This window comes from Phyllobates terribilis, unplaced genomic scaffold, assembly GCF_046119375.1.
Source record: "Phyllobates terribilis strain yellow unplaced genomic scaffold, ASM4611937v1 Scaffold_13__5_contigs__length_258822181, whole genome shotgun sequence".
Classification (NCBI taxonomy): Eukaryota; Metazoa; Chordata; class Amphibia; order Anura; family Dendrobatidae; genus Phyllobates; species Phyllobates terribilis.
Window position 1 is genome coordinate 101,172,007 of NW_027362773.1, and position 19,271 is coordinate 101,191,277.

General features: G+C 44.1%; 1 protein-coding gene across 1 annotated transcript; it reads left to right on the top strand.

Moving 5' to 3' along the window:
• Nucleotides 1–384: 384 nt before the first annotated feature.
• Nucleotides 385–18,713, top strand: LYVE1 (lymphatic vessel endothelial hyaluronan receptor 1). Its single transcript, XM_073658304.1, has 6 exons — nt 385–600; nt 7,441–7,612; nt 7,721–7,863; nt 15,734–16,045; nt 16,602–16,680; nt 16,907–18,713. Exons 1-6 carry the CDS (start codon nt 516–518, stop codon nt 17,076–17,078), a joined length of 963 nt encoding a protein of 320 aa, XP_073514405.1. The 5' UTR covers nt 385–515; the 3' UTR covers nt 17,079–18,713.
• The last annotated feature ends 558 nt before the right edge of the window (nt 18,714–19,271 follow it).

Below are 19,271 nucleotides of genomic sequence, written 5' to 3' on the forward strand. Positions count from 1 at the left end.
TATGTACAAGAATATAACTACTATAATACTGCCCCTATGTACAAGAATATAACTACTATAATACTGCCACTATGTACAAGAATATAACTACTATAATACTGCCCCCTATGTACAAGAATATAACTACTATAATACTGCCCCCTATGTACAAGAATATAACTATTATAATACTGCTCCTAAATATAAGAAGATAGATTCTGGGTGTTTATGGGGTGGGGGTGACAGGGGACGCAGTGTAATAAATCCGCAGTTATTTACACGTTCTCTTCCTAGGTTTTGTGTTATCGCGTTTCCTCTGTTCTCCATGTCGTCTGAATCAGCAGAACTACAATATTCCAGACATCTGTCCACGGAGTAGATCGGGGGCTTCATACGTCAGGAGTTTCCACCCATTGTCCTCGGAGTGACAGGAGATGTTTATGGAGCGGATGTCTTATTCTCAGGGTACTAGACTTTCATTCACATGATCTGACAGAGAGGATCACTAGCAGATCGCCGGACCCCCTTACTATAACATGTCTTATCATTTTGGGGTTCGATTTTTGCACTTTTCCTTCATCCTGGGGGGTTATTTATTGGTCTCATCTATAGATGTGAAAGGTACGTACCGGATCCCCTTATATTCTCTGCACATAGGACTCTGATAAGATGATGGAATCTAGACTAAAAAACTAGAAGAAACATGGAGAAATTACCAGAGATAGAAAACCGAGGAGCAATCCACAGCTCCGTCCTAAGGATGGATGATGGTGGATGTAGTGGATCTAGTAGCGGACCACCATGTGATATGATTCTGAGGACCCATAAACGGCTGCTTGATCACTGCAACCAGTCAGACCCTGGCGAATGTCTTCTAGGGTTATATTATGGTCATAGCCAGTGGTCGGGGCACGCTGAGAGTTGTAGTATTTTATGTATTGAATTCTATTAGGGGCATGTCTAGTGGTCAGCACATGTTGCGGATTGTAGTCTTCTAACCATAGAAAGTAATTGAAATGTATAATGGTCATGCCCGTTGGTTAGACTACGTTGGGGGTTGTAGTCTTCTGAATATTGAAGATATTAGAATTGTATTACTGACATGCCCAGTTGTTGGAGCACAATGGGGGTTGCAGTGTTTTATGTATGTAGAGAGCATAATAAAATTGCACAATGGACATGTCCGTTGGTTAGATTATGTTGAGGGTTGTAGTGGTTTACCTATAAAGCTCAATAGAATTCTAGTAAGGTCATGTACAATGGAGTGGCATTGGGGGTTGTAGTGCTCTATGTGTAGATTATAATAGCATTGTATTGTGGTCATGTCCAGTGGTTGGGTCATGTTGGGGGTTGTAGTCTTCTTTGTATAGAGTATGATAGTCATGCCCAGTGGTTGGATCATGTTGGGGGTTGTAGTGTAACGTGTGTGTGTATATATGTATATATATATGTACCCTGTGTGTACTCTCTCTCTCTAATATATATATATATATATATATATATATATATATATATATATATATTAGAGAGAGAGAGAGTCATTACACACAGAGTGATCTATTTCAAGTGTTTATTTCTGTTAATGCTGCTGAATATGGCTTACAGCCAATGAAAACACAAAAGTCATTATCTCAGTAAATTAGAATACTTTATAACAACAGCTTGAAAAATATTCTTAAAATCCGAAATGTCCTACTGAAATGTATGTTCAGTAAATGCACTCAATACTTGGTCGGGGCTCCTTTTGCATCAATTACTGCATCAGTGCGGCAATGTGGCATGGCATGGAGGGATCAGCCTGTGGCCCTGCTGAGGGGTTATGGAAGCCCAGGTTGCTTTGATAGCAGCCTTCAGCTTGTCTGCATTGTTGGGTCTGGTGTCTCATCTTCCTCTTGACAATACCCCATAGATTCTCTATAATGGATTCTCTATGGGGTTAAGGTCAGGCGAGTTTTCTGGCCAATCAAGCACAGTGATACTGTTGTGTGTAAACCAGGTATTGGTACTTTTGGTAGTGTGGACAGGGGCCAAGTCCTGCTGGTGAATGACATTTCCATCTCCAAAAAGCTTGTCGGCAGAGGGAAGCATGAAGTGCTCTAAAATGTCCTGGTAGACAGCTGCGCTGACTTTGGTCTTGATAAAACACAGTGGACCTACACCAGCAGATGACATGGCTCCCCAAACCATCACTGATTGTGGAAACTTCACACTAGACCTCAGCAGCTTGGATTGTGGCCTCTCCACTCTTCCTCCAGACTCTGGGACCTTGTGGAGTGTGTCAATGACTGCCTTCTGGACATCTGTCAAGTCAGCAGTCTTCTCCATGATTGTGGAGCCTACTGAAACAGACTAAGGGACTTTTTTAAATGCTTAGGAAGTCTTTGCAGGTTTTTTTTGTTAATTATTTTCATTTATGAGATAATGACTTTTGTGTTTTCATTTGCTGTAAGCCATAATCATCAACATTAACAGAAATAAACCCTTGAAATAGATCACTCTGCTTGTAATGACTCTATATAATATATGAGTTTCACTTTTTGTATTGACGAACTGAAATAAATTAACTTTTTGATGATATTCTAATTTAGTGAGATGCACCTGTATACTCTTCCATGAAAACAATTATCCGGTGGTTATAACACGTATTCCTGTCTCCACCTTGGAGTGTATTATTGAGCAGCGCTGAATCACAGTGACTTTTTGCAGGATTATGTGACACAGACCAACAGAAGATTCTTTAATATAGTGGAGGAAACTTTGTTCTGATCCTGACTTTCCCATCTTCCCAGGGATATCAGTGACTTGGGATTGCTTCTCCTTACTTATCCTGGTACTTTTTAGTAACTTTTTGAGCACAATTGTTGGGAGTGTGTTCTCCCTGCGGGTGATCTCTTCATCTGTCTAATAAAACCAACCAGCTGGTCTAGTGATGTTGGGGCAGATTTACTAAACTGTTCCATTTTTAGACAGTCTAGACTTAGACTGGCCCAATTTGATAAATCTGGCGCATCTCTAGACTGTCACGTTTTACCGCACAGTAGAGCGAGGAACAGGCTCATTAGTCAGGATTATAGGCGAGAAGCTCCAGGAGTCTAATGAAGACTCTCTATCAAGATTTCATGGATTTAAAAGGAATGTATAATCAGAAAATGACATATTGTATAAATCAGAGTTTTATATTCAATTATGCAATTTTTTTTTACTCATTTATTTTTTTCAATTTTCATATCACTATTTATAAGGAAAAATATTTCATAAATCTTTGCTATACATTAAAGGCTTTTTGAAAAGTTTTTTTTTCAATATACATATAAATAAAAATACTGTATGTGATGATAATTAGGCTGCTGAAAATTCATCTGTAAAGAGAAATAGTATAAGTCTAGTATCAACCCTAATATATCTATATCTATTATCTACACACTGCGGGTGAAATAAGTCATCAGTTTTCTAAGTAAATATATTTCTAAAGGTGCTATTGACATGAAATTCTCACCAGATGTCGGTGGCAACCCATCCAATCCACACAAGCAAAGAAATCATCCATAAATGTCCAGAAATTACTGTAGTTTTTGGACTATAAGACGCACCGGACCATAAAAAAAGTAAGCAAAAAATGTGGTCATGATGCCCTGTTATGGGGGAGGGGGTCTGCTGCTGACACTGGTATTGGGTTAATGTCCCCCAATTCTGTTAATATTCTCCATCCTGGTATGTATGGCACCCCTTGAGCCCCCATCCAGGTATGCATGGCACCCCTTGATCACCCATCCTGGTATGCATGGCCCCCCTCATCCCCATTCTGGTATGCATGACACCCCTTGATACCCCATAATGGTATGCATGGCACTCCCATGATCCCCATCCTGGTATCCATGGCACCCCTTGATCACCCATCCTGGTATGTATGGCACCCTCTGAGCCCCCATCCTGGTATGCATGGCACCCTCTGCTCTGAGCCCCCATCCTGGTATGCATGGCACCCTCTGAGCCCCCATCCTGGTATGTATGGCACCCTCTGAACCCCCATCCTGGTATGCATGGCACCCTCTGCTCTGAGCCCCCATCCTGGTATGCATGGCACCCTCTGAGCCCCCATCCTGGTATGCATGGCACCCTCTGAGCCACCATCCTGGTATGTATGGCACCCTCTGAGCCCCCATCCTGGTATGCATGGCACTCCTTGAGCCCCCATCACGCTGCCCACAAAAAAATAAACCATTATACTCACCTCCTCTCTCCTCCATCACTGTCCTGCTCTGCTGCCGACACTCTCACTGTGTGAGCCGCGCATGGCAGGGCACGCATGGCGTCCCTGCCATGCGCCCTCACACAGTGTGAGACGCTGTGCTGGAATAGTCACTGCTCCCCATGCCGAGACTCTGTGCGTGGGGAGCAGTGACCATTCAGTCTCTTCAATAGCGCACACACTGTAGCCGCAGCACTGCTCCTGCTGCCGCTCTGTGGTCAGTGTGCCTGCTATTAAAGACCATGAATATTCACTACAACCCATGGGAGTGGGTTGTAGGGAATATTCATGAGCTTCAATAGTGGGCACACTGACCGCAGAGCGGCAGCAGGAGCAGTGCTGCGTCTACAGTGTGCCGGCTATTAAGAAAAGTGAATATTCCTTGCTTTCCACGCTCATGGGCGTGAGGAGCAGGGAATATTCATTTTCTTTAGTAGCGGGCACAGGGTAGGCTGCAGCAGGCGGCTGCTGCCACCTGTGCCCCCTGATCCCTTGCTGCCGCTCCCCCACACCGACCACCACGCCATACAATAATATAGTATTCGGACTATAAGATGCACCCCCCACTTTCCTCCAAAATTTTGGAGGAAAAAAGTGCGTCTTATAGTCTGAAAAATACGGTAAGTTATGTGTAATAATGAGAAATGACACAGGGAAATGGTGTTGAACACATGAAGAAAGAGAGCAAAAGAGAGAAAGCTGTGGAAAGTCATGACACCGGCTGAAATCAAACAGTAATTAGAACACAATCCTGCCACTTATTATTTTTCACTATCAGCTGGTTCAACTGATGTCTCATTATCAAGGTGCCACTCAAGAAACATCTCATGATGGGTAAAACCAGTGAGCTGTCTCAAGACCTTCATAATCTTATTGTTGCAAAACATACTGATGGCATTGGTTACAGAAGAATTTGTAAACTTCTGAAGGTTCCAGTGAGCAGTGCTGGGGCCATAATCCAGGAGTGGAAAGAACATTATTTCACCATAAACCGCCCACGACCAGGTGTCCCCACAAGACAGATGAGTGAAAAGAATTATCAGAAGAGTTGTCCAATAGCCAAGGACAACCTGTGAAGAGCTATAGAAAGGTCTCAGCAGGCACAACTGTTTCAAAGAAAACTATAAGTAATACACTCAACCTCCATGGCCTGTATGCATGCTTACCATGCAAGACTCCATTGCTGAACAAAAAGTATGTTCAAGCGCGTTTAAAGTTTTGTCAATAACATTTAGACAAGCCTGTGAAATACTGGGAGGATATAGTCTGGTGAGATGAGACCAAAATTGAACTCTTTGGATGCCAAAATACACACCATGTTTGGAAGTGAAAGGCACTGTATATCACCCCAAAATACCATACCAACAGTGAAGTTTGGGGGTGGGAACATCATGGTGTGGGGCTGTTTTTCAGCATACGGCACTAGCAAACTTCATGTATGAAGGAAGGATGAATGGACAAATGTACCGAGACATTCTTGATAAAAATCTGCTGCCATCTACAAGGATGATGCAGATGAAACAAGGGTGAACATGTCAGCAAGATAATGATCCCAAACACACAGACAAGGAAACTCAATTGGTTTCAGAGAAAGGAAAAAAAGCTGCTAGAATGGCCGAGCTGATCACCGGACCTGAATCCAATAGAAAAGTTATGGAAGGAACTAAAGCTCAGAGCTCCTAGAAGGAGCCCACAGAAGCTTCAGGATGCGAAGAGTGCTTGTGTGGAAGAATGAGACAAAATCCCACCTGAGCAATGCCTGCGACTAGTTTCTCCATACAGGATGCGTCTTGAAGCTTCATCACCAACAAAGGCTTTTGTATGACATATTAAATACAGTTCAGTAAGCGTTTTCAATACTTTTTCCGTGTGTCATTTCTCATTATTACACATAATTTCTGGACATCTATGGATGATTTCTTTGCCTGTGTGGATTGGATGGGTTGTCACCGACATCTGGTGACAATTTCATGTCAATAGCACCTTTAGAAATATATTTACTGAGAAACTTGGTGGTGACGTGTTCAATACTTATTTCATCCACTATATATATATATATATATATATATATATATATATATATATATATATAATATATATATATATATATATATCAAATTGCCACCTGCCAAGAATTGGTATGTTCCACTGTAATCCTGAAAATTGCAAGATTACACGGTATATATATATATCTTGAAATGTTCGCACTGGATACTAGGGTTAATACTACACTCATACTTTCTCCTCTGTACTGACAAATTTTCAGCAGTCTCATTATCACAGACAGGATTACAGATAGCAATTCTATATATAAGGTGGATAACACAGGATTGATTGATCCATCATTCACAATAGGTGATGTCACAGCTCACCTCCTCCCTCTACCTGCACAATGACCTTTCCCCAGATTAATGCATGTTCAGATATATAATGTTTCTATGCAAAATTAGAGTTTGTGGCCGTCTATTGCTGCTGATTGTTGTCTAGTGATGATCAGTGTTACTACTGTAGAGAACAGAGAGATGGAGTCTAATATTAGCCCTAGTGGCTGGTGTGAAAATTACATTACAAGATTTTTTTCTAATATAGATATAAATATGACATGAAAGATGTAAAAAAAAATTATGTTTATTTAAAAAAAAATACTTTAACCATAAAAACCTGATTTTAAAAAAATGGTCAATTTCTGATGACACTTTACTTTTAAATGACTTTGAACATCTTCATTTAGACTTGGGAGGAAAATGCAGAATATCAAACTTATTTATATTCAGATGCCGAAAAACTTCTCTAGATCTAATACTTCTGGACAACATATCATCAGCAAAAATCTCACTTCTCAGCTGCAGGTTTGTCACAGTGTAACAGTGAAGGTAAAACGTAAACAGTCAGGAGGACTCAAGACTATGTTGCAGATTGCCTAGACTGGATACAACTGTAACAAGCTCTCAGCTGTGAGAAGTATTTGATCACAATGGGTCTTAAAGCCAACGAGTATAAACAAGAATTTTGCAATTCACTGACACCAAGCAGACATGTTGAAATTGGAAAAGAATACAAAATGAAGGAATTTAGATTTATTCACAGTACAGTTCCTTTAAGAAAGATAAAATCTTTGCACCCTTTGTCTGCCAGTTGATGGCAAATTCCCAACCAGCGGTTTTAACCCCTTGCTTGCTATACACCTTTATCCTTCGTTGTGTCTGTTCCAGACCTGATACAATCGAAATGCAGAATAGCCGGCGTAGTTCTGGTGGAGAATCAAGACCGTTCACAGAAATTCAACTACACAATGGCGGAAACCGCGTGCCAGGAGCTGGGCTTACAGCTTGCCAACAAGGCTCAGGTGGAGAAGGCCAAGGGATTTGGCTATGAGACGTGCAAGTAAGTCGTCCAATCATTTTATATTCTCTTTTGCACTGTTATATGAATAGAATGCAATAGAACTGCAGTGAAGACTGACACATAATCAGTTCTTTCCGTTCTTTGCAGTTATGGATGGGTATCGGAACAATTTGGGGTGATTCCAAGGATTCAAAACAACGAAAACTGTGGCAGGAACAAAACTGGGGTCCTCACCTGGAAGATCGATCTCCACAAAATACTCTTCAGCGCCTACTGTTTTAATGCATCTGGTGAGTAAACATGACTGCTACTAAAGTGGGCTGAGCGTGGATGGGGTAGGGGCAAGGCCGAAGCATTCCCGAGAGCTTCGGACAGAACTTATGGCCACCGCTTCTGTCACCTTCACGTCTCTGGTGTCTGTGACTACCAGCTGCAAATGGCCCTACAGCCAACTGGTGACATCTCTGAAGGTGGCCAAAAACAATGAGAACTTTAGGATTACTACTGAGGAAGTGTGGCTGGACGGTGGCCACCATTGGTTTATAGCCTCCTGGGCATCATCATATGGCACCAAATGGACCTGTCACGATACCGCTGTCTGATAACCTGGGACCTGGTGTCATGAGTGTTATGTTCTGCTACCAGAGCTAAGGAAAGAGAGGAGATCTGTCCCTACGATAGAACTCAGCTTAATCCCTACGATGTAACAGGGGACCTGATCCTGCGATCAGACCTGCTAAAGTCCTAAGCTAGTCTGTACGGAGACCTATAGATGTGGGGAAGGAATCCCTACAAGTACTAAGGACTGGGAGGAATATAGGACACCTCCTAACAGAAATAGTAGCAGACAGACGAACAAACAAAATATATAGAACATAGAGGTCCGTAGACCAAGCAAACTAACAGAGTTAGATACAGAGCACAGGCTAGCTAGAAAGTAGTTATACAATGAAGTCCAGCAAAGCCAGAAGGGCGGAGCAGGATTAAATAGGCCAACAAGGTCATGTGACCAGCAAAGGAAAAAAAACCTAAGAGCAAGGTTCTAACAGTACCCCCCCTTCTAAGAGGATCCTCCGGATCCCCTAGGACCAGGCTTATCAGGAAATCTCCTGTGAAACGCTCTGATAAGTCTGGACGCGGAAACATCATCCGACCTCACCCAAGAGTTATCCTCGGGTCCGAAACCTTTCCAGGCCACAAGATACTGCAAACTACCTCTATACCGTCTAGAGTTAAGGATGCGAGAAATTTCATATTCCCCGTCCTCCACCACCGGAGGAACAGAGGCAGAGGCGTCACAATCCGATACAACAGCTTTTTTCAACAGAGAGACATGAAATACCGGATTAATTCTCCAGGAGGTAGGAACCTCCAACCTAACAGCAGATTGGTTGACAACCTGAAGCACCTTAAAGGGCCCTACAAACTTGGGACCCAATTGCTTAGAAGGAATCCTCAACCGCAGATTCCTAGAGGACAACCAAACCATGTCACCAACAGCGAACAAAACCTCCTGTCGTTTCCTATCAAAGTAGTCTTTAGATTTTCTGTTGGCCTCCTGAAGATTACCACGCACATCCATCCAAACTCTCTCCAAATCACCGGAAAAATTCTCCTCCTCAGGCACGGCAGATCCCAACTTGGAGAACGACCCAAACGACGGATGTCTCCCAGTACAACAAAAAAAAGGCGAACAACCAGCAGAAGAAGATGTATGATTGTTCAGAGCAAATTCAGCAAGTGGCAGAAACTCAGACCACCCCTCTTGATTGTCTGCCACAAAACAACGCAAGAACTGCTCAACATCCTGGTTTTTCCTTTCTGTCTGGCCATTAGATTCAGGATGATATCCGGACGAGAACGACAAATGAACTCCCAACCTGTCACAAAAGGCACGCCAAAAACGAGCCACGAACTGAGGTCCCCTATCAGAAACAATGTCAGTAGGAACGCCATGAAGTCTGACAATTTCCTTGACAAAGGCCTTAGCGAGAGTTTTAGCGCAGGGCAGTTTGATGAAGGGAACCAAGTGACACATCTTGCTAAAACGGTCCACGACCACCCAGATGACAGTAAAACCCTCAGAGGGGGGAAGGTCAGTTATAAAGTCCATAGCCAAATGTGTCCAAGGAGCACTGGGAACCTCCAAAGGACAAAGCAACCCCGCAGCAGGAGTATGTGAGGACTTAGATCTAGCACATATAGTACATTGGCGCACCCACTTAATGACTTCCTTCTGCCATCCAGGCCACCAAAAACTGCGACCCACCAGTCTCTTGGTCTCAGAGATTCCGGGATGACCTGCCAACCGAGATTCGTGACACTCAACAAACAAATCTCTCCTAAAGGTCCCAGGCACAAACAACCTCCCATGAGGAGTGTTAGATGGGGCATTCTCCTGAGCTTTAAGAATCTCATCTTCCAAAACGGAGTCCAAAGCAGCTATCACAACACCTTCTTGTAAAATGTTCTCCTCTTTCTCAGCACCGACTATGGGAGAAAAACTGCGAGACAAGGCATCCGCCTTAACATTCTTAGTACCAGGGATGTAAGTAACGGAGAAATTAAACCGCGAGAAAAACAGTGCCCACCTAGCCTGACGGGCATTCAGGCGCTTGGCAGCATCAAGATATATCAGATTTTTATGATCCGTAAGAACCTGAACGGGAAATTCCGCACCTTCCAAGAAGTGGCGCCAGTGTTCAAATGCGAGTTTAATAGCCAGCAATTCCCGATTACCAATATCGTAATTCAGTTCAGTCTCCGAAAATTTTTTTGAAAAAAAGGCACAGGGATGTAATCCATCCCCGTTATCCTGAGACAATACTGCGCCAACCCCCACAGAGGAAGCATCAACCTCAACCAAAAACGGCTTAGTCACATCAGGCTGCATAAGGATGGGAGCAGAGGTGAACCTCTCCTTGAGATACACAAAAGCTTCAATGGCCTCAGAAGACCACTGAACCGCATCAGCACCTTTCCTGGTGAGATCGGTCAGTAATTTGACAATACTAGAAAAATTTTTTATGAATTTTCTGTAATAATTGGCGAAACCTAAAAACCTCTGTATCGATTTCAAACCAATAGGCCTAGGCCATTCCTGTACAGCTTGAACTTTAACCGGGTCCATCTCAAAACCTTCGCTGGAGATAATGTAGCCCAAAAAACTAATTCTCTGTACAGCGAACTCACATTTCTCTAGCTTAGCAAAAAGCGAATTGTCCATTAATAACTGTAATACCTCACGTACGCTCCGCCAATGAGACTCCAGATCTGGCGAATAAATCAAAATGTCATCCAAATACACAACCACATTTTTGCCGATCAAAGGTCTAAGGATGTCATTAATAAGATTCTGAAAAAATGCAGGAGCATTAGTAAGACCAAAAGGCATAACCAGATTCTCAAAATGACCCACAGGAGTGTTAAAAGCAGTCTTCCATTCGTCACCCTCCTTCATGCGCAACAGATTGTATGCCCCCTTAAGGTCAATTTTAGAGAACCACTTGGCCCCCATTAACTGGTTAAACAGATCAGGAATCAATGGCAGTGGGTAAGGATTGCGTACAGTAATTTTGTTAATCTCACGAAAATCCAGACAAGGACGTAAACCGCCGTCCTTTTTTTTTACAAAAAAAAATCCAACCGCCACAGGAGACTTAGAGGGCCTAATGTGACCGGCGGCCAAACTTGTCTGTATGTATTCCTCCAAAGCCTTTCTCTCAGGAATAGTAAGGTTAAATAAACGACTTTTAGGAAGAGTCGCTCCAGGGACAAATTCAATAGAACAATCATAGTCTCTATGGGGAGGCAAAACCTGCGATTCCTTCTCAGAAAAAACTCTCCAAAAATCCTGAATAGGAACAGGCAATTCTCCCCTATCCAAAGCTGCAATACGCCCGTTACAACACTTGTCATAACATTTATGGCTCCAGGATTTAATTTCACTGGTAGACCAATCCAGTACAGGATTGTGAAATTTTAACCAGGGCAATCCCAATATTACTGGAGAAGGCAAGTTATTCAAAACTACCAAATCCAATTTCTCATGGTGAACACCATTAATAGTGAGAGGAAATTCACAGACCTTGAGAGTAATATTCTTCAAAGGGGAACCATCCACAGAAACCACAGCAATGGGGGATGATAAAGGTTCGGGTTTTAAATTGAGTCTTTCCAAGAATCCCCCATCAATCACATTCAGAGTAGACCCGCAATCAACAAACACCCGAAATTCCATTAATTTTTCCTGAGCAATCGTGGAAGCAGCTAAAAATACACCCTTGGAATTTAAACAGGCAATACGGGCATGACTGACCATTTTTTTTTTCTTTCTTCATACGAAGCTCACAGCCTTTAATCAAATAACCAGATTTCCGCAATAGAAACACAAGCCTTCAAAAAATCTACGGTCTTTTTCTTGAGAGCGAGGTGCCACCGATCCAATCTCCATCGGTTCACCACTGTTAGTACACACATTCTCATAACCAGAAACTGACATAGCAGAGGATTTGCTCTCATTAACCCTTGCACGCAGTCTCCTATCCACTCGTATAGCTAATTGCATAGCCTGTTGCAAATCTTCAGGTGTAGGATAAGCAATTAGCAGGTCTTTAACCCTTTCATTGAGCCCAGCAAGAAATAGACTTTTCAGAGCAGAATCGTTCCACCCTGTTTGAGTAGACCAACGACGGAAATGAGTACAATATTTTTCCACATTACCTGATCCCTGTTTCAAACGTCTCAACTCAGTCTCAGCTGATGCGACACGGTCAGGATCATCATATAATAGTCCCAAAGCAGAAAAAAAACTATCCACTGATCTGAAGCATGTATCACTAGGTTGCAAAGAAAAGGCCCACTCCTGAGGCTCTTTGCGCAAAAGTGACATTATGAACCCTATGCGCTGGGATTCATCCCCAGAGGACTTGGGTCTCAAACGAAAATACAATAAGCAAGCATTTTTAAATGAAAAAAATTCTCGGTGTTCACCAAAAAATAAATCCGGCAAACATACCTTAGGCTCCAAGAAATGTGCTCCAGGACAGCTACTCACGTGCTGACGGAGCTCGGCCACCTCCAGAGAGAGTCCCTGCAGGCGATGAGCCAAATCCTGAACCGACACCATGATGGAACAGAAAAATCTTTCCTTAGAGAATTTGCAGGCTGGACTTACTGTTATGTTCTGCTACCAGAGCTAAGGAAAGAGAGGAGATCTGTCCCTACGATAGAACTCAGCTGAATCCCTACGATGTAACAGGGAACCTGATCCTGTGATCAGACCTGCTAAAGTCCTAAGCTAGTCTGTACGGAGACCTATAGATGTGGGGAAGGAATCCCTACAAGTACTAAGGACTGGGAGGAATATAGGACACCTCCTAACAGAAATAGTAGCAGACAGACGAACAAACAAAATATATAGAACATAGAGGTCCGTAGACCAAGCAAACTAACAGAGTTAGATACAGAGCACAGGCTAGCTAGAAAGTAGTTATACAATGAAGTCCAGCAAAGCCAGAAGGGCGGAGCAGGATTAAATAGGCCAACAAGGTCATGTGACCAGCAAAGGAAAAAAAACCTAAGAGCAAGGTTCTAACAATGAGAGTGTCAGAGGTGAAAGACAGTCACCCTGCAGTGGTTTGCAGGAGATCTCCACATTTGGCAATGCAGACAGCTGCCTAGATAGGAGGCTGTATTTAGGACCCAGCGACTACCTCCCTTTAGTCTGGGTGTATATATACCTGGTGTGTGTAGGTGGGCGTCGCCAGTTATACTCATTTCTACTTGGAACTTGGCTGAAGCAGCATCACGTCCTCTCTGGAGTCTGGAGGCCGTGTTCACTGTTGGAGTTCTTCTAAAGCTAAGCTGTTATTCCTGTGTGTTGTCTTTCCCCCTTGTCTGTAGAGTGCTAGCGCAGGTTGACTAGTGCTCATCTCCTTCCACCCCCAGTTGTAGCCTTACGCCAATGACAGTAGGGCGAGGCACGTGATCGGCGACAGCTGTGGAGGCTGTATAGGGACGGTAGGGGAAGACAGGGTGACGCGAGTACAGTTTAGGAGGTCACCACTTCCCCCTTTCAATAGTGTCTGGGCTCCCTTTCCCTTTCCCCCCTGTGTTGCACTCACACTTGGCATGATTCTCTGTGTTGCACTCACGCCTGGCGTGACACCAGGGGCTCTTACTCTGTCCCTAACGCTAGTGGCATCCTAGCTATCCCTGCTCCCCAGGTTACTTCTGATGGTGAAGATGCTGGAGCTACTTACCTTGCTGTTCTCCTGAATCAGCCCTTATCTGTCCCTCCCCCACTCAGGGAAGTGGGGAGGAATAGTGTATGTAAATATACAAACCAGACAAAAAAGGAAAGGACGTACAGGGATAAATGAAAATACCAAACATACAAAATATGCACTCACAGACAACAGAGGGAAACACTGAAGGGATTAGGAAGATAAACAAAAATAGAAGAGGATGGGACTATGCACACAGCCAAAACACCAAGCAACAGTCACAGAACAACTCTCCTTAAACGCCTCTACCGGACACCGCATCCTCTACTCCTCACCAACAGTACAAGACTTAACACTGGCAATAAAGATTGCCAGAGTAGATACTATATAGGAGAGGGGAGTGGCTGATGCTGCACAACTGAGAGCTTCCAAGAAGGAAGCTTCAGAGACTCAAAGCTGAGCAGATTAACTCCTGCACGGCTGAAAGAAACCAGCACCATTTAATAGTAGAGAGAAGTGCTTCTATACAATGCAGGTGTACATGAACTCTGTGGTCTTCTGGCTCCTCTCTGTCACGGTAAACCCATGACAGTACCTAAAGAGAAACCCACAGAGTTGGTCACATGAGCAATTTGGCCTCCAGCCTTAATAATGGCTATAGTATATCGGTATGCCCAGCTACACAGAGCATAATATATGGGGGTGGTATCATCTGTTTGGCTTAAGGGTTGTCCAGAGAGAACAATCTATCACCTATCCACACCATAGGTTATTGATTGGTGGGGGTCCAACCTTCAGGGGCTCGCACTGATCAGCAGAATAGAGCATCAGTGCGCATGTTCAACACCGCCGCTCCAGTCATTCCCTATGGGCTTCCAAGTGCAGTTTTTTCCGACAGCCCCATAGAGAATGAATGCAGTGGGGGTCGGGTGTCCAACCTGCGGCTCCATTCTGTTATGTGGATAATAATCCCCTCGTCTGTCGATCAGTGCAGATCCCAGTGGTTGGACCCCCACCGAACCGTGAGCTATCACTTATTCCCAGGATAAACGATGACTTGTTTTCACTGGATGACCCTTTAATTGAACATTTAAAAAACATGTTGCAAAAATATAACCTAAACATTGGAAGGGTTCTCCATAATGGAGACATCTACTAGAAGCAGACACTGTGGGATCACTGAAGAAGGGGGGGTAGGAGTGAGATAGAGAGGAAACAGACTATGGTGATGACCCCAACATTGCCAAAGAGCTTGTGGGATGGTCGACCCTCTTGCCCCATTTTTGATTTTTACTATGGAAACTTTTTGTCTGGGTACATTCACCGTTCTCTAACTTAATTTATGGGCAGTGTCATGTCGCCAAAATCTCCAGTCAGTGTTGTAGTCACCCATACACATCAGGAAAATAATCAGCTCCGGTATCTCTCCTGAATCCCCCCATACACAGTAACGCACGGCTCATCTATAAGAGAGTCCCGATTATTTCCGCACTGAAGAAAAGGAGCAGCCATTGAAATTCCTTCTGATGATGTCGGGGGAGAGTTCGGAGGCCCCTGTGCACTTTAGAAGATTAAGGGAAACAGGCGGGTTTAGCCAACTCTTATCCAATGTGTATGGGGGCTTTAAGGTAGGACTATCGCTGGAATAAAGGTAGAGAAGGGGTAAGATACATTCATTAAAAGGGAGAGGACAGAGGAGCTGGGAGAGGACTGAGGAGCTGGGAGAGGAGAGAGGAGCTGGGAGAGGACTGAGGAGCTGGGAGAAAACAGAGGTTTTTGCTATTTAATCTGAGAGCAGCATAATGTAGGGACAGAGACCCTGATTCCAGTGATGTGTCACTTTTTGGGCAAGAAGTCCCTAATATGGGGGCAGGAAGGTGACTTCTTACTTTCCTCCTCCCTTTCTGCTCAATCCTCCCATCATATATTTCAGACATCCGGATCAATTCCTGTAAGCCTGAGCTCATGGTTACACAACCACCACCGAGCAGTGCAGATGGGCGATCCACCATGGTGTCGACCAGCCTAAAGACAGAGACCCAGAGGGAGCCAAGAGAGACGTCCTCGACGCCCGTGCAGCCAACACGGAAAGCCTCGACCACATCGTTACACGCAACATCAGTGACCACGGTGAAGACGGCGCGGTCCACGTCCACCACCACGCTACCGACAACGCTGGACACCCTAACACCCACAAAACAGGAGAACCAGATGGCTCAAAAAAGTGAGAGAGTCGTATTTGGAGGTAAAAACTCAAACTTTTCACTATATTAATGTGTAAAAACCCAGGTGAACGTCTGTGATTAGAAAGTTCTGACTGATTTCTCCCCAGAAGAGTGATATAACCGTCTATATTTTGTATGCATTTCTATCCTATTCACTAAAATGCAGCTATGGTGCAATACCATATACCATCTGAGGACCAGGGTGGCGCTATTTTCTATCACCTTTAATTACGGTGTTACATTTTCAAAAACATTTTACACTTCTCGATAACACTTTTAGCACATATTTTACTTCGCTCATACTGATCTTTTTCTCCACTCACATCCGGAGCTGCATTTACAGTTCTGCTTTTGCGCCAGTGTTGGATATAACGTGACACCTAATCCACTTGTGTCGTTCGAGGACATATTGAAGTTTGTTTCCACCGCCTTTTAGTCATGTGATCTAACATAGGAGGTCCCACAATGCACGGCTCGACGGCAACATGAATCCAGCAGAATTTTGAATGCAGCTCCGGATGTATAATACTTGACAAGCATGGCAAAGGATTTACAATCTATTTCTATTGTCCGCAGGATTACCTACGACGCTGCTCATACTGGCGCTGCTGTTTTTTATAGCGGCTGTGGTCCTCGCCATTTGCTACATTAAAAAGTAAGTTTAACCTTATGCTACATTCTTACAAGCAAGGCAGTATAATATCAGACTGGTGGGGGTCCGACACCCGGCCGGCACCCCCCCAATGATCAGCTGTTTGACGGTCCAGTAGTACAGATTGTGCATAGCCGGGGTAGCTCAGCTCTACACACCGCATAGTGGCCGTTCTTGGTACTGCAGCAAAGATCACATTCACTTCATTCATGTTTGACTCTCTCTACAGATACAAAACACATCTACTCTTTACCAAGAAGAAGAAGGAGAAAGAGTCGGTAGAAGCCAAGGTGTTCAAAGACGCGTCGGGTGCCGAAAACACGAACGAACGATATACAAATGGAAAAGAGGCGGAGTGCCTACAGAATCCTACAGGAAACTGTATCGAGGCGGAGGTGTAATATCAGCCGGGGCTGCCTGCAGAGATAAACTGCTTATTGACTGGGCACCGTGCCCGGTGTGTGAACGGATGGGGGCTGGCGAGTACAACACGGAAAAAAACAAACTAACGCTCCAGTGATTAGATTTATGCATCTGAATCAGCGCATTAAAGGAGACCGGGGGAGGGGTGGATGAGCTCGCCCCTCACTAAATAAATTATTATATAACCAATGAAAGCGACCAGCCCTGGAGTATACCACCATCGCTGCTCCTCGGACGTCACTACCAGGACTCATCCCTGATTCCCCATGAGTGTGACATTTATTCTTTATTACTAATAAACTGTTAAAAAACAACGATAATATGATGAAAGTGATGGGCAGCGACCTAGTCCTGCTCGCGCAGCTGATTGATTTGTCACAATCCTCTGTGAGCGAAACGCAGCAGTCGTCTCATCTACCTCCTGTCCTGGACTTCGGCCCAGAATTCTTACACTGATACATTGTAACGAACCTCAGCAGCTGTGTGAGCAGCGCTTCATGGTCTCTGTAAAGATACTTTAACAAGTGTATATAAATAATATATGGGGGAAAGAAATAAGACACTGCAGAACCCCAACTTGTGTATCCTCCAGACTCTTCTATCCATTCCAGGCTCTCTCACAGCTCCTCTGTCCTCTCCCAGCTCCTCTGTCCTGTCCCAGCTCCTCTGTCCTCTCCCAGCTCCTCTGTCCTCTCCCAGCTCCTCTGTCCTGTCCCAGCTCCTCTGTCCTGTCCCAGCTCCTCTGTCCTCTCCCAGCTCCTCTGTCCTGTCCCAGCTCCTCTGTCCTGTCCCAGCTCCTCTGTCCTCTCCCAGCTCCTCTGTCCTGTCCCAGCTCCGGTATCCTCTCTCAGTTCCTCTGTCCTCTCCCATGACCTCTATCCCCTCCAGGCTTCTCTGTACTTTCTTAGCTACTCTGACCCTACCGGATCCTCTACCCCCTCCAGGCTCCTTTGTCCCTCTCGGCTCCTCTGCCCACTCTTGGTTCCTATGTCCTCTTTAGAATCTTCTATCTCTTCCCGGCTTTTGTATCTCCTCTCTGTTCCTCTGTCCCCTCCAACCTCCTCTGTGGCCCCCAAAACAACTATATTCCCTTTCGATATCTTTCTCCTCCAGGCTCCTCTGCCCCCCCTTAAGATCCTCTGCCCCCTTCCAACCTCCTGTGTCCCTACCAGACACCTCTGTCCTCTTTTTGGAAGCCAACTATGGGCATGTCTCCACAACTGGTGAATAAAGAACTAAGCAGTAAGAGGTCCCCTACTTGCAGAGACAAACCTGAATATTTGCGAGATGGGGGTACAAGGGTTTCTGGACTTACTAACTTTTCTCTTGTAAGAAACAAAGTTGCTCTAAAGACCCCAAAGTTGAATGAACTCGGGGATCACGATGAGACTGGACGACTATCTAATATGTTTGAGGGCCTCTTGACTCTCCCTGACAGATAATGTTGGGGAAGAATAGGATCGGATGTTCCTGATATATGTAAAATAGCACAATGAATATACTCTCTGCCTTTCCTACCTTCTACCTGATTGTCTCTAGTTAGAAACATAATTAACCTGTTTATTTATATTTTCCTGTTCCTTTAATAAATTCTCTTTTAATGATACATTATACACTGTTGTTAATTTACTATTAACTGACAAACAGCACAACAAAGTAGTTTCTACATCCCCCCAGGTTCCTCTGTCTCCCTTAGACTTCTCAGTCCACTACAGACTCATGTTAACACTTTTATTTTGTTTACACCTGGTTGCCTAGGAGACCGACTGCCGCTGCTGTCTAGCTTGTAAGTACTGAAACTAGCCGAGATTAGGAGGTAACCGTGCGGTCCAGCGATCCTGGGCGGCTTTAAAAGGAGTTTACAAGCTCAAAAGAAAAGAGCTTGTAAGCACTGTGCATGCTCTGCTGTCTAGCAGCAGTGGTCGGTCTCCAAGGCAACAAGCTGTAAACAAATGAAAAGAAAAAAGTTTATATCTCAACAACGGCTGATCATTTTAACAAGCAGTAAATTTCAAAATTACTTATATTTACAAAAAATAACCATCTATGTCTATAACTATGAAGTTATATAAGGTAATGAAATAGCAATGGACCTACAATGTGTTAGAGGGTGAGGACTGAGTAAAAAAATAAAAATATATACACAGTCATGGCCGAAAGTGTTGGCACCA